This window comes from Oculina patagonica, chromosome 7 (assembly GCF_052425735.1).
Source record: "Oculina patagonica isolate OP01 chromosome 7, crgOcupat, whole genome shotgun sequence".
Classification (NCBI taxonomy): Eukaryota; Metazoa; Cnidaria; class Anthozoa; order Scleractinia; family Oculinidae; genus Oculina; species Oculina patagonica.
In genome coordinates, this window is record NC_135764.1 from 18229314 (window position 1) to 18243656 (window position 14343).

The following is a 14343-nucleotide window of genomic DNA, read 5'->3' on the forward strand; positions in this document are numbered from 1 at the left end:
TAATGTATATTAAAGACTTCTAAATACACTAATAATACATTGGATATCCTAAAAAACTACTTAAAATTATCTAAAAGGTATACGTAGAAAACCGTCGTCGATAATAAAAAAAGAACGCCCATTTAATTTACACTGCATGAATGGACTCTCAGAAGTCTTGTAAAACGGTGCACTAGTGCTACCACAGTATTTTTAGTTGTGAAATGCATTTCGTTGTCGAATAATAATAGTCGAGTCGGTCCACTATTAAGTTGATTGAAGTACCGTAAAATTCCGGTTATAAGCCCCCCCGGTTATAGGCCCATCATCCTGGAAACAAAAAAATACATCCGATTATAAGCCCCTCCGGATATAAGCCCCCCTCTACCGGACGACAGTACTAAATAGGGCTAAATGTTGCTTTATTATGCGTTTTTAACGAGAAAAACGTTTTTCCATCAACACTCTCGTGGTTCGTTTCGAAACGTTTTTTTCATTCCGCTTATAAGCCCTCCCGGATATAAGCCCCTCCGCTTATAAGCCCACCGAAAACCCCTTACGAAGTTGTATAAGCCCAGGGCTTATAACCGGAATTCTACGGTATAACATATAGGACTTGAAATTTGAAAATCAGTGCAAGAATAAGTATAGTCCAGTCCCTGAACTCTCTCTTACGCGCGCCCTTTAGGGACGGACCATTATTTTCTTGGAGGGGGGGGGGGGGATGAAAAATTTTCCTCTGCAAACTTTTTTTTTTAGTTTATGCACCTCTGCAAACATCTTGATCATCCTTTAGTCCTGGGTTAGCGTTAACCGTCTTTCAAACAACCCGGCCCAGGGTACGAAATTACTGCCAAATATGTTTTTCCCCCAATTTTGGGGGAAAACTGGCGCATGCGCATACAAGTTATCAGGCAAGCGGAAGAGAGAGAGTTCAGGGACTGGACTAGAAGACTAGAATAAGTAGAACCTTTTGAAATTTTACCAGTCGGGGGAACAAGTGCCAGTTGATGGCGCGACATCACTTCTCCGAGAAGTGACTGAGCCCGCGAGTTTCGTCCCAGAAGTTGCTAAGCAACATAACGTATTTATACGCGCGACGGCTTTCAGAGTACTCGTGAGCGCTCGCGCTAGGTTTGATTGGATGAAATGATTCTGAAATCCTTCGAGTGCTTCAACGAAGATTTGCGAAAACTGGCACTTATTATCCCGACTACACGCCGATGGGATTTTATAAGCTGCGCTCCCGCGCGCAAAATTTTTTTTTGGGATCACTTTCTTGGGGAGCTCGGAAACCAGGCTTGATTTGGTAGCCGAGCCTTCTCCTCACAATATGAGCTCGTTTACAGACAACAGCGAAATTTTCACAGAATATCCACTGAAACTTCTTGAGAGTATCAGATGTTTGTTTAGAAATGTCAAGCGATTCCAAAAATTATTTTGTTTTTCTAGTTAACGAAATATCCGAACTTCGGTATACCATAAAATCGCTATGTTCTCGACAAGTAAGAAATATTGAAACAGCAAACCGATGTTTGTCTAGAAATGCCAAGCGATTCTTAAAATTCTTTTGGTTTCGAAGTGGACGAATTTTTTGAGGTTGTGCATACCATAAAATCGCTTCGTTCACTTACACCCGCTCATCTTTCGATGTGCTATAAACACGAGACGGATCGAAATCCGCCAATCACAGCTCACTAGCATGACCTTCTGAACTTGTGGGCTCATTTACATGAAATCAACACCAGTTTTCAAGCGATTCTTTTCGTTGTTGTCTGTAAACATGCCAAGTGATTCTTAAAATTATTTTGGTTCCCAAGTGAACGAATTTTACAAGCTTGCGCATTCCATAAAATCGCTTCGTTTTTGACACTTAAAAACCGGTGTTGCTTTCATGCAAATAAGCGTTTCCCGACCGCTGGTCAAGGGGAACACAGGCTCTGGGGACGAGATTGGTTACTACTGGTCTTACTACTGGTCGCGGACTCTATCTTGGCGCATGCGTTGCAACTCAAGATGGCGGATGCTGCTGGCAGCAGCGAAATTTTCTAATTTTCTTGTTGATCTTGATTCTAAAATTTGGTTTGCTTTAGCTTATAACCTTTTTTTGAGTAAACCAGCTTACAAAAGCTACACAAATGACATAATAATGTCATTAGATCACAATCCACAATGCTCGGCGTGCAAAATAGGAAATTCTTTGATGTGGAGGAGAGGAGCTAACGGCGAAGTTCTTTGTAACAGCTGTCATTTGAAGCGTGTTAATTCAAGTATTCGGACTCAAAGACAAAGCTCAAAGGAAAGTAAGAAGCTTATTGCAAGAATTAAGGCAGGAACAAGAAAGGGTTGGAATGGAAAGTCGGGTGAAAGATCGAGAGGTCGCCGAACACTTCAAAAGATAAAACGAAAGGTAGGCCTAAATAAACAGTAAAACAGTAAGATCTTACTGTTTTACTGTTTGTATTGATTTGTTGATTTACCGGTACTAACATTTAACAGTATGCAGCGCAATGGTCATTCACCTACAGATCTAGCTAGCGAACAAGCAGGGCAAACAATTTATTTTTCTTTGATATTCCCTATAGCAGCTCTATATCATGCTATTTTTGACGTGAAAGATGGGCTTATAGAAGGGTGTCTGCCAAGAAAATGCACATGTTTAATTAAGCAAGAGAGGCCATATGTTCCAGAGGGCACCAAGATAGAAAGACAACAAGCTCCTGCACTCAATTCTGTGCTGTAAATAAGCTTAATAACATAACGCTACAAATCATCTTCTCTGACCTTATCTCTCTTGCCTTTCTGCCTAACCACTTTCTTGTAATGCACCTATCAATGTTAAGCCCAAAGGGGGGGGTGGGGTGGGGATTTTGACATTTTCTTTTAAAAAAAGGCAAATTCCCCACCCCCGGGACAAAATAATTGGTCAAAATCCCCACCCGGGAGCAAGGGCAGGCTGTCAGATGTCCTTCAAACCTTGTTGCAGGGGATCATATATGACCAAAATCCCTACCCTGGGGACACCACATGCAATCAAAATCCCTACCCTGGGGATGACCGGAACGGTCGTGATTGCGTTACAAAGGAATGTTATATTTAGTAGATGATTGACAATTGAAGTTGAAATAAGAGACAAACAAGTATTGTGTAAGACTAGGTTTTTGAGATACGAACATGAGGTAAACAACACGAGGAACGCGAGGAGATTATTTTGTATTTTTTGTTTTATTTTTACATTAAATCCGGGAATTATTAACATCAAAGAAAAAAAAAAAAAATTACGGCAAGATTACGGCAAGATTGCGCTTACGTGCAAGCAAACGGACGAAGACCGCCTAAACGACCTTATGTCAACACTACAAGAACTTAAAATCGACCATGGAATTTCGACGCAGAGAGAAGTAAGGCAGTGGAAAAAGGACTTAAAGGCCACATACGCGCTGCTTCTGGAGATGAAAACCAAACTAAGCAAGGTTCTGGAGGAAAGAGAGAGAAACAAAAGTCAAAAGGCCGAGGAGGAGAAACTCAGAGCAAAATTCGAGCAGGAGGAGAAATTTAGACGAAGATCCAGCAACAAGAGAAGGAACTTTGGGAAGAGAAAATGACGGCGGAGTTAAAATTGACGGAAACGAAGATCGAGATGGAAAAAGCCGCGAAAGCCGCCCGTGCAAAGCTGCCGGAGCTCAAGATAAACCCTTTCAACGGCACTTCAGTTGACTGGATCAGGTTTGAAAACATGTTTATTTCGCAAATAGACAGCAAGCCATTATCAGACAAGGAAAAATACGGCTATCTTTTGGAGCTGGTGGCCCCTAAGGTAAGAGATAGACTACAGCCAATTTAAAGCCGGGTACGCTGGAGTACAAAACGGCGTGGGACAGGTTGAGAACTGAGTTTGGACAGAGCAAAACTGTCGTCGCTACGCATATGGAAGAGATGATCAATTTACCAATTACCATAGGATCAAATTACGAAAGGGTGCGCAAATTTTATGAGAAGTTAAGCAAGAATTTTGACGCGTTGCAAACTCTGGGGGAGGGAGAGATGCTCAAGGGTTTTGTGCTGTCTACCTTAAACAAGCTTCCCCATGTGAAACCCGATTTGGTGAGAACTGACGAAGGGTGGGAAGATTGGAACATGGAAAAGTTGATCGATTCTATCCAAAAATGGCTCAAGCGCAACAAATCCGAAGACAATCACAGAGACCAAACGGAGCCAAAGAAAAGGGAACGAAGTTATTTTGGCCAGAAACAACCCCACTGCCTGTTTTGTGGAAATAACCACTGGGGAGAATCGTGCCCGACGTACGACACAATCGCGGAACGGAGAGAGTTCTTTGCAGCAAGACGGCTATGTTTCAATTGCGCCCGCTCAGGACATACTGGGAAGGAATGTCAAGGCAGAGTGTGCTATAAGTGCAAAAGCAAACACCACACCAGTCTATGTGATAGGCCCAAAAGGAGCGAGACGCAAGATCCCAATGCCACGCTAAGCGGATACATGCCTTCTGTCGAGGAAAGATCCCTACCTGCCATAGTACTATTGAAAATCCAAGGGAGTACGTTTTGGGCTTACCTAGACACGGGGTCGGGAAGGAACTTTATCTCCAAGGAAGCAGCCAACAAGTTGAAGCTAAACCCAATACGTCACGAGTCGCGCCACATTGTAACGATTAATGGGATGAAGAAACAGTCTATGCCAATCTATGACGTGACAATCAACTCAATCGACAGTAAAGCAAGGGAGAAAATAGAAATTACAGGAAGCAAACTTGCAGATTTCACAACTATCAAGAGGCCCACCCTGTCAGAACTGAAGGAGAAATATCAACATGTGCAGGGAAAGATGTTTTACAGAACCGCAAGCGAAGAGTATCCAATCCATTTAATACTCGGGGATGCGACCTACTGCAAGATCAGGACGGAACAAGTATACAAAGGCAAACCGGAAGATCCAATCGTTGAGGGAACCACATTTGGCTGGATTGTTCATGGTGGGAAAGAATACGCAGACAGCAAATGCATGTATGTGAGAGAGACTGACGAGTATGAAAGGCTGTACTCCCTCAACGTTTTGGGAGTAGAAGATAGAGGAGAAGACGATCAGTTAGACATCTACAAGGAATTTCAGGAGAACATAGCGAAGACGAGTGATGGCAGGTACAAGGTGGGCGTGCCTTGGATTCCAGGCGCCAAGCTCTCGAACACGAATGAGGAGCCTAGCAGGAGACGCCTTCATAACGTGGAACGAAAACTGAAGAGAAACGAGGAGCTGAAGACTGAGTATGACAACATAGTTCACGAACAGATCGACCAGAACATTGTCGAGAAAGCACCAGAGCAGCCAACGGGTGAACGTGTATTTTACATGCCCCACAAGCCGGTGGTGAGAGAGAGCGCAACTTCAACCAAGGTGAGAATGGTGTTCGACGCAAGCGCAAAACCACATCCACTCGCCAACAGTGTAAACGAATGCATGCACATCGGTCCTCCGCTACAACCGCTGCTATGGGACATCATGATTAGGGCGCGAATGTCATCCGACAAACTGCTGGCGGACCTTCAAAAGGCGTTCCTGCAGATTGCAATCAAGGACGAGGACAGAGATGCGTTCCGCTTCTTATTCAACATAAATGGCAAGGAGGAACATTTACGTTTTACAAGAGTGCCCTTCGGAGCAGAAGCTAGCCCATTCATGCTGGGGGCTACCCTTCAGCATCATTTCAATGAGCAACCGCCAGAGTTAGAGGATACTGTCCAAGCGCTTAAAGAAAACACTTACGTGGACAATCTCATGAAAACCGGAAGTGGCGTGGAGGAACTAAAGGAGTTCAAACAGGACGCAACTGAGATTCTTGAAGGCCCCAGGTTCCCAGTACACAAGTGGGAGTCCAACATTCCAGAATTACATGTAGACAGTGGGGAAAATCCAAGCAAGTTGCTCGGCCTTGTGTGGGACAAGAGGGAGGATGCGCTAGAGATCCAAGCAAAGATACAGGGTGAACAAACACCAACGAAACGATCCATTCTCAGTCAACTCTCAAGTATCTATGATCCACTCGGCATAATTTCACCAACCATGGTAGAGGGCAAGCGAATTTACAGAGAGGTGTGCGGTGAAAAGATTGGCTGGAACACTGAAGTGAACAGTGTCAATTCGCGAGATTGGTTCAAGTGGAGCAGTCAGCTGAGGAACATCAAGGTGCCCAGGAGTGTAGCCAGAGACTTTAGCAAGATAAAGGCTGTACATCTCCACGTTTTCACAGATGCCAGTAACATAGCGTGTTCAGCGGTGACCGTTGCAGTAGTGGAACATTCAACAGGGTTTGTGAAGGGGCTGCTAACGTCAAAGTCGAGGATTTCAAAACGTAACACATCGATTTCAAAGCTAGAACTGGTGGGCGGTCAGATGGCCGCAAACATGGTGAAGAACTTGCTGACAGCGCTGAGGCGGTGGCCTATTACTTCAGTGAACGTGTGGATGGACAGCATGGTTGCGTTATTCTGGGTCTGCAACCCAGGAAGAGCATGGAAAACATTCGTATCCAATCGAGTAAGGAAGATTGCAGGGATCACTCAAGAAACCGGAATCCAGTGGAGATATTGCCCGACTGACAAGAATTTGGCAGACCTAGGGAGCCGTGGTGTCTCAATAGAGAAGATGCAGAAAGGGCAGTGGTTTGAGGGGCCGGAGTGGTTGCTACATGAGGAGGAGTGGCCCGAACAACCGAAATTAGAGAAGACAAAAAGCGTTAGTGAAGAACACAGACCAGAAAAGGAAGAAACGTTTTATTCAGCCAAGAAGGAGCCTGACGAGTGGGACTCACTCCTTACTAGAAGCAAACTCTGGAGAACCTTCCGAGTGACTGCGTGGGCGCTACGGTTCAAACACAACTCACTAAGTAAGAAACACAAAACGAAGAAGATAACGGGGCTGTTAACAACGGAAGAGTTGCGCTACACAAGAGACCGATGGATAAGGAAGGAGCAGGCAGGCGTGGAACCAGATTTGGAGAGCCCCGGCTGGAAGTTGGTAACAGAAGAAAACACCGGTATTCTCAAATGCAAGGGGAGGATCCCTGGTTACCAGCCGACGTACATTGAGGGAGGAGTATTTGCAGACAAGCTAATACGTCATGTCCACGATGACATAAAGCACCTAGGAGTCGCAAGCACAATGGCAGCAGTGAGAGAGGAGTGAAGGATTCCTCAACTGAGATCAAAGGTGAAGAAGATAATCAATAGCTGTTACTTGTGCAAGGTGTTTAGCACTCAACCATACAGGCCAACAGAAACAGCCGCACTACCACCGTTCCGCACAGAATGTGGAAGACCATTTGAGACCACAGGGATCGACTTCGCAGGACCCCTTAGTTACAAGATTTCCAAGAAAGAGGAGGGCAAGTGTCACATCTTGATATTCACTTGTGCGACATCACGAGCAGTGCACTTAGAGGTGACTAAATCACAAACAGCAGAGGAATTCCAGAGAAAGCTCAATGGATTCATCACACGCCGTACCAGCCCAAAACGCATAGTGTCAGACAACGCAGCCATCTTCAAAACCACAGCCTCCTGGATCAAAAAGATACGCAAGAGTGAAGAGCTACAAGACTTCTTAGCGCAACAGCAGATAACGTGACAGTTCAACTTATCAAAGTCGCCCTGGTGGGGAGGATTGTACGAAGGTAATTAAAGAGGGAAGAGAACCTTGTAAAGACAATGGGGAGAACACACTTAGAGTACGCGCATTTGAAGCTGTAGTGAGGATATCGAACGACATCTCAACAACCGTCCCTTGACATACATGGAAAGCGAAACAGGAGAGGAACAAGTGTTGACGCCCAACACAATCATGTGGGGTCAAGAAGCGTACACCATAGAAGACATAGAGTTGGACGGAGACGAAGTCACCAAATTACAAGCACGATTGAATGAGAAAAGGCAACATGTGTGGCAGAGGTGGAAGAAGGAGTATGTTCATGGCCTCATGGAAAGTCATCGAATAAAGAGAGGCGAGAGTGATTTCCCAGAAATCGGAGAGGTTGTACTCATTATCGGTGATGAGAAGAACAGAGGAGAGTGGAAGAAAGGTCGTGTTCTGAAACACATCAGAGGCAGAGACGGAGTAGTAAGAGGAGTTGATTTGCTACACAAGGGAAACCAAATCCAGAGGCCAATCCAGCTGGTATGTCCTCTCGAAATACGGAGCCCGCTTCAAAGGAACACGGAGGAGTTAGCAGAGACGAGAGTGCAGGGGAGAACCGTTGAGAGAAGAAGAGCAGCAGTAGACGCAGGAGCTAAAATCAGAATGATTGCCGAGGATGATTGAACTTTGATTCGTTTTTCAGCTTTAAGTGACATTGATCGTGATTAAGTAAAATTTAAGTGATACTCAAAATTTTAGGGGAGCGTTCACGACCGGAACGGTCGTGATTGCGTTACAAAAGAATGTTATATTTAGTAGATGATTGACAATTGAAGTTGAAATAAGAGACAAACAAGTATTGTGTAAGACTAGGTTTTTGAGATACGAACACGAGGTAAACAACATGAGGAACGCAAGGAGATTATTTTGTATTTTTTGTTTTATTTTTACATTAAATCCGGGAATTATTAACATCAACGAGAGACTCTTTTGTGTACCGTACAACTTCGGGACAGGGACACCACATGCAATCAAAATCCCTACCCTGGGGACCAACCTCACGATCAAATTCTTGTTTAGCCCGACCCCTTCCCCCTCAGGCTTAACATTGATAGGTGCATAAGCTCAAGGCTGGTTTGCACTAGCAATGGAGTCAGTGTAATAATAAGAAGCCCAGTGCTACAAATTAGTGAAAATCGAACCAATGGAGTTGTAAGCACTGTTCCGATTTTGCTTGTAACTCCATCACTTATGATCTAGTGAAAACTTGCGAGAGTCACAAACAGAAAGCGAGCACTTGGGGCCATTCCATTTTAAATCCACACCCGCCCTGTTGATGAGGTAAGTCAAAATTTACCCACTAAGAAAAAAAGATCAAAGTGCCAACATGATGCCCCCCCCCTTAGAAAAAAAAAATTTTTTCTTAACCCATCAGAAAAAAGCCAACTTTCCCCTAACCCCTTCAGAAATATTTGAATGATCAAAGAATGCTAACGGAGCTACCCCCTCAGAAATGACTTTCAAAAGCCCTTCAGAAAAACGCGTCACCCTCTTTTTTTATTGGATCAGAATTGACAGAGTAATAAGGAAAAATGGAAACATTCTGATTCTCTGTCTCTGAATCTGTCAAGCTTATGACTCCATTTCTGATTCCAGTTTTCACTGGGGTTTAGTGCTCACACGACTCGGATTACGGCTTCAAATCTGACTCTGTTGCTAGTGGAAACCAGCCTTCAGTTACCAATGAGATAGGACATATGCATGTGGGAAGTTATTAGATACATGTACCTATATATATATGGATCATTCCACTGCAGTATGAAATGGCAGAAAATATATAAAGAAGCTGTCAATTGACAGTGATGTATTTTGTATGTAATGTTCAATCCAGCTGATTTGATAAACTATGCTTAACCCTTCAGTTGATCTCACTGAACATGAATAGTTGCAGCTATTGTTATGTACTGTGACATGTAAATGCCTTGGTCATGAAGTGGCTATTGGGTATTCTGTAAGAAATCCCAAAGTTCTGTTATTGTTGTTACTGGTGAAATTCTAGCTGGTCCCACTTGAGGTGTATTTGTTACCGGTATGCAAATATGTAGAGGGGTTTGCTGGTTGACATTTAATTTATTGGTTGAGGTCACACTAGTGCTTTTTTTACTATAGTAAAGTCAAGTTTACTATAGTTAAGCCAATTTGTAGTGTGACCGGCTTTTTTCAGTTTACTATGGTTAAAGTTAATCGTAGTCTGTAGCGATAGCAACAGCGGCAGGATGAAAGCGAAGTTTACTATAGTAAAACGACCTGAAAAGGCATGGTTTATCGCGCGTTTATCTAAACTTTGTGAATTTAAGTAATGGATTGTCTAAGTTTTGACATGAAAGGTCTCAAAGCTCTGGAACCATGAAATAGTTGCGCCATTTTCATTCACATGCTCTATTCTTGTGTTCGGATCAACACAGAAGCAACGCTAGAACTTTTATTTCAGTTGTCCTAGAAAAGTCACTGAAAATATGTCTAACAAATGTCAAATGTCTGCTCTTCTTCGCCGCGCAGAAGCTTGTCTTCTCAGCATTCGCCTTGCGAGGAGAGCAGTGGGTAAGTTGTGCCGTCATCTGTTCGGAAGAAAATACATGTTCAGGACAATAAATCTGAATCTCTAAGCTTTCCGGATAGCAGCAATTAATAGAAGAAGAGCAATAATCGTAAGGACCACGCGTTCTGAATCCATGGCTCACTGCAGGCGACATGCAAGCGAGTGAAAGTGGAATGTCTGAGCATATTTGTTTTAGTCATCAAATTGCAGTTTGATTGACAACATTTAAACAAGAAGCCATCTGGGAAATGTAAAAGTCAACAACACAGTTTACCATAGTTAACTTTTGTTTAATATTTTTTTACTATAGTAAAAGCCCTTCAACACAGGAAAAGTCTAAGTGTGACCTCAACCATTGATACCATTTAGTTTTTTTAAAAAATAATTTATATTTTGTATAGTTGTTTTAATTACCTTATTGTCATTTTAATTGCAGCCATATAAGTCACCAGAGGGATTTGCAACAGTGGTTGCAGCAGACAGGATTTACTTCAAGGTAAAGAAACTTCTATTTAATACTGACAAAATTGTTATTTATTAGCTTCTCTTTACACCAACAGAACTTTCACTCTTTAGTTTTTACTCCCTCCAGGGCTGGAAATAATGGCCGCATGATCAATGTTCGAGATTTTCGACCAAATACGTTTTAGCTCGGTCATACTTCGTTTCTGGCCAGTCAAATATAACATAACATTTTCTCCTAATTAAATACACAATATAACCCCCCACCCCAATACAATATTGGTGCAGTCCATTGTTAATATAAAATATGCATATATATTAATGTCTACAGCTGTCAATAATCCAAACAAATGCAAACCCTATTTAACAATTAGACTACGAGCCCGAGTTTTCTATGAGCAAATAGTTAACGAGGCGCAGCCGAGTTGAACTATCGCTCATAGAAAACGAGGGCGAGTAGTCTAATTGTTTTAGTAGAAACTCTAAAGGATTGCAGTCCAAAACCTACAATATTGTGCACTTTGAAGACAAAAATCAGAGCTGGCCGGGAGCAGGGGAACCCAGCGCGGACAAAGAACACAGCTGAGTTTCTACTAATCTAGGTTATATTATTCTTTTTTATGCACTTTTTACCTATTAACATCAAGAAAACAAAACTAAATTCTGAAGTGTTACCTGAATTTTCTAAAACAAGAACATGCTAAATCAGGTTCTTATGTAAAGGGCACATTTACTGGAAAATCTAAGCCTCATAGGTTCTAAATCACTAGGTTCTTATATGTGGGTTTTTACTATACGATGATGTTGCTGTTACTCTATGCAGGGTATTCTTTATCAAGCTGGTGACATAGTATCTATTGAAGACATAGAGGGTGATTTATACTATGCCCAGTTGAGGGGATTCCTACAAGACCAATATGCACAAAAAACTGCAGTCATTACATGGCTTATTCCCATGGTTCCCAAACCAGCACACTTTGATCCTGCTCTGTTTTTACCAGGTAATTATTCCGTTATGCGTGTAACACTTACCAGCTGTGCTAAGGACGGACTGGTCATAAAGTCATTTACAAGTAATAACAGGGGTGTTGAATGATAAATGCGAGACTTTGCAAGACGGCGAGACTGAAATGTTGTTTTAATATGAATCGCTGATTTTATTTTAAAGTGCTTTACAAAATGTTCCAAAGCCTCTCTAAAAGAAGCAACAAGAGATAAAGAAGAAGTATTGTCTGTAGGATTGAGACCATAGGAGCAAAAGCACAAAAGAGTTTTACTATCATAATATCATTTAACGTGATACTTATTGATGTATTTTATTTTCCAGGGCCCGAGGAAGACACTCCTAGACCCATGGAATGTATGGAGTTTGTTTGCAGAGCTCCTACAGAACTGTTTAAAGCAAGGAGAGAACACCCACCTTTTGTGGTCCCACGACAACCTGACCTTAATGACTTAGCCACAGCAGCAGAACAACTTCTTCAAAATGAGCAATCCGTATCAACTTCAATTTAACACCAGTATGTTGCAGAGCAGCTTATCAAACTGAGCTACTTGGAACAAAGTTAACTGTTCAAACAATATCAACAGTAGTTCAGTTTATGTGTTTGACAAAATATGAAACCCAACAAAGTTACAGACCTCTTTTTTTAATAAGGGAGCTATGTCACTTTAATTTTATGTCAAACTGGAGGAATCCTCAAAAATAATTATAGTTTTTAATGTAGAAAAACACCAATGGAGTAATAAAAACCTAAAAATTAACAAGGATACGGGGACATAGCTCTTTCAAGACACTGCAATTGCCATTTTTATTCTTGGTAAGTTTTGAACAGTTTTCAATGGTTTCGGTTTAGTCATCACAAAACAAGTGTTAACCAGCTATTTTCTTCAAGCAAAGTAATTATTATTCAGTGACAATTTGCCATCAAGGAAGGGAACTGTAGTGTATTGAGTTTGATAGTATGAGAAATTCAAGTGAAACAAACCTTTATTTGCCTTAACTTGTTTTCAAAATTTGTTGTAGAATGTTTTTTGGCAGAAAAGTTGACATTTAACAGTCAGAGTTACACAAAAGATTCCCTCTTTACTGCTTCTTTTTTTCTAAACTCTTCAACATGGGAAACATGTACATTCAAACAAGGACTGGTATACAAAAATAATACCATTATTTTAAATAGTTTTATTGGTCTTATTATCATCAAAACATAACTGTGGATAAAAGAGAATGTTCAGTTATCACGGACTGCCAACATGCTATTTTGTGGAAAATTTTATTTGTTCTCATTTTCTACCCTTGTGAAAAAGGAACTGGAATCCCACCAAGATTCCTGGCAGGAATCGGGGCGGGATCCCACCAAGATTATGGCCGCCAGGATTATCATTCCTGGTGGGATTCCCACCAAAATCCCGGTAGGAAACAAAATTCTAGGTGGTCATAATCTTGCAGAGAAGCAAAATTTGTGGCGGCCTAAAACTAGTTAACTACCTCATTAACTAAGATCTCGAGAACTAAAACCTTGAAACCTAAGACCTGAAAAACTAAAAGCTCAAAGACTAACAAACCACGAAACCTCGTAACCTAAGTTACTGGATCTAAACGGTCCCCCCCCCCCCAAAAAAAAAAAAAAACAACAAAAAAAACACCATTCCGATGATCCTGCCAAGATTATGACCACCGAGATTTTTATTCAAGGTCCCTAGATTCCAAAATAATTAAAGCATAAAGCCCTGAAACCCAAGACCTCGAAACTAACATCTCGAAACCTAAGACCCCAAAAATTTCCCTTGAAAAAAAGAGACCAGGATCTTGGCTGGATCCAGCCAAAATTTCCATTGGGATTCATGCCTGGGTTCCCACCAAAATTATGGCTGCTGGGATTATGGCACCTGGCAAGAAGGAAAATTCCTGACGGGAACCAAAGTCTTCATCGGGAATCGCAATTCCCGGCAGCCTTGATAACTAAGACGTCAAAAACTTTTAGAAGAGAGTGTTCATTGTTTACCTTTGGGGAGGGGGGGTCAATGAAATCATGTGAGGGGGGGGGGCAGAAAAGTTTTGGGTGCATCCTTAGAGGGAGGGGTGGCACAGTGACCTAATGGTAAGTGCACCAGACTCCGGATTGAGCGGTTGGCCAGGTGTATAAATGGGTAACCAGTGAATTTACTGCTGAGGGGGAACCCTGCAGCAGACTGCAGCATCCCATCCAGAGGGGGAGTAGAAATACTCCTAGCCTCTAAATCCTGATGAACCACTTAGCTCGCCAGCAGGCGTTACTTTTATCTTTGAGCACAGGCAGCCCAAGCTAACAATAAGAGCCACAGTACTCTAAGACTCAATTTATAAGGATTTGTATGGAAGTGAAGCAATTTTCTTTTACGATAAAGAAATTCGAATGTTTTATGAATAAAGTTGACTTACACTGTTGCTGTGTAACCATGCTGAGATTGATTTTGTCGACCTGATGCCAATTTGTGTCTGGTTTGATGGGCTGTGCATAACAAGAAAAACAAAAATCGCACTTTGGAAGAATTTTCTACGCTTCACTAGAGCACTAGGTCCAGGGATTTTTTGGGGGTAATGTCGGAGGACTTACCGGTAGGGATTTTTTGGGGTCCTGAGTTTTGCCTCCATTTGATCATCCCCGTCATTTACA

At 42.2% G+C, this 14343-nt stretch overlaps 3 protein-coding genes across 3 annotated transcripts; all 3 read left to right on the forward strand.

Annotated features, from left to right (window-relative positions):
* The first annotated feature begins 1965 nt into the window (after positions 1-1965).
* LOC144660271 (GATA zinc finger domain-containing protein 1-like) lies at positions 1966-13355 on the forward strand. The gene is made up of 4 exons (XM_078520878.1): positions 1966-2389; positions 10662-10721; positions 11511-11688; positions 12015-13355. The coding sequence occupies exons 1-4, from the start codon at positions 1979-1981 to the stop codon at positions 12200-12202; spliced, it is 837 nt and encodes a 278-aa protein (XP_078377004.1). The 5' UTR covers positions 1966-1978; the 3' UTR covers positions 12203-13355.
* On the forward strand, positions 3382-7479 carry LOC144660269 (uncharacterized). Its single transcript, XM_078520876.1, has one exon. It carries the CDS (start codon positions 3907-3909, stop codon positions 7177-7179), a length of 3273 nt encoding a protein of 1090 aa, XP_078377002.1. The 5' UTR covers positions 3382-3906; the 3' UTR covers positions 7180-7479.
* On the forward strand, positions 7688-8600 carry LOC144660272 (uncharacterized). Its single transcript, XM_078520879.1, has one exon. It carries the CDS (start codon positions 7786-7788, stop codon positions 8308-8310), a length of 525 nt encoding a protein of 174 aa, XP_078377005.1. The 5' UTR covers positions 7688-7785; the 3' UTR covers positions 8311-8600.
* Positions 13356-14343: the final 988 nt, after the last annotated feature.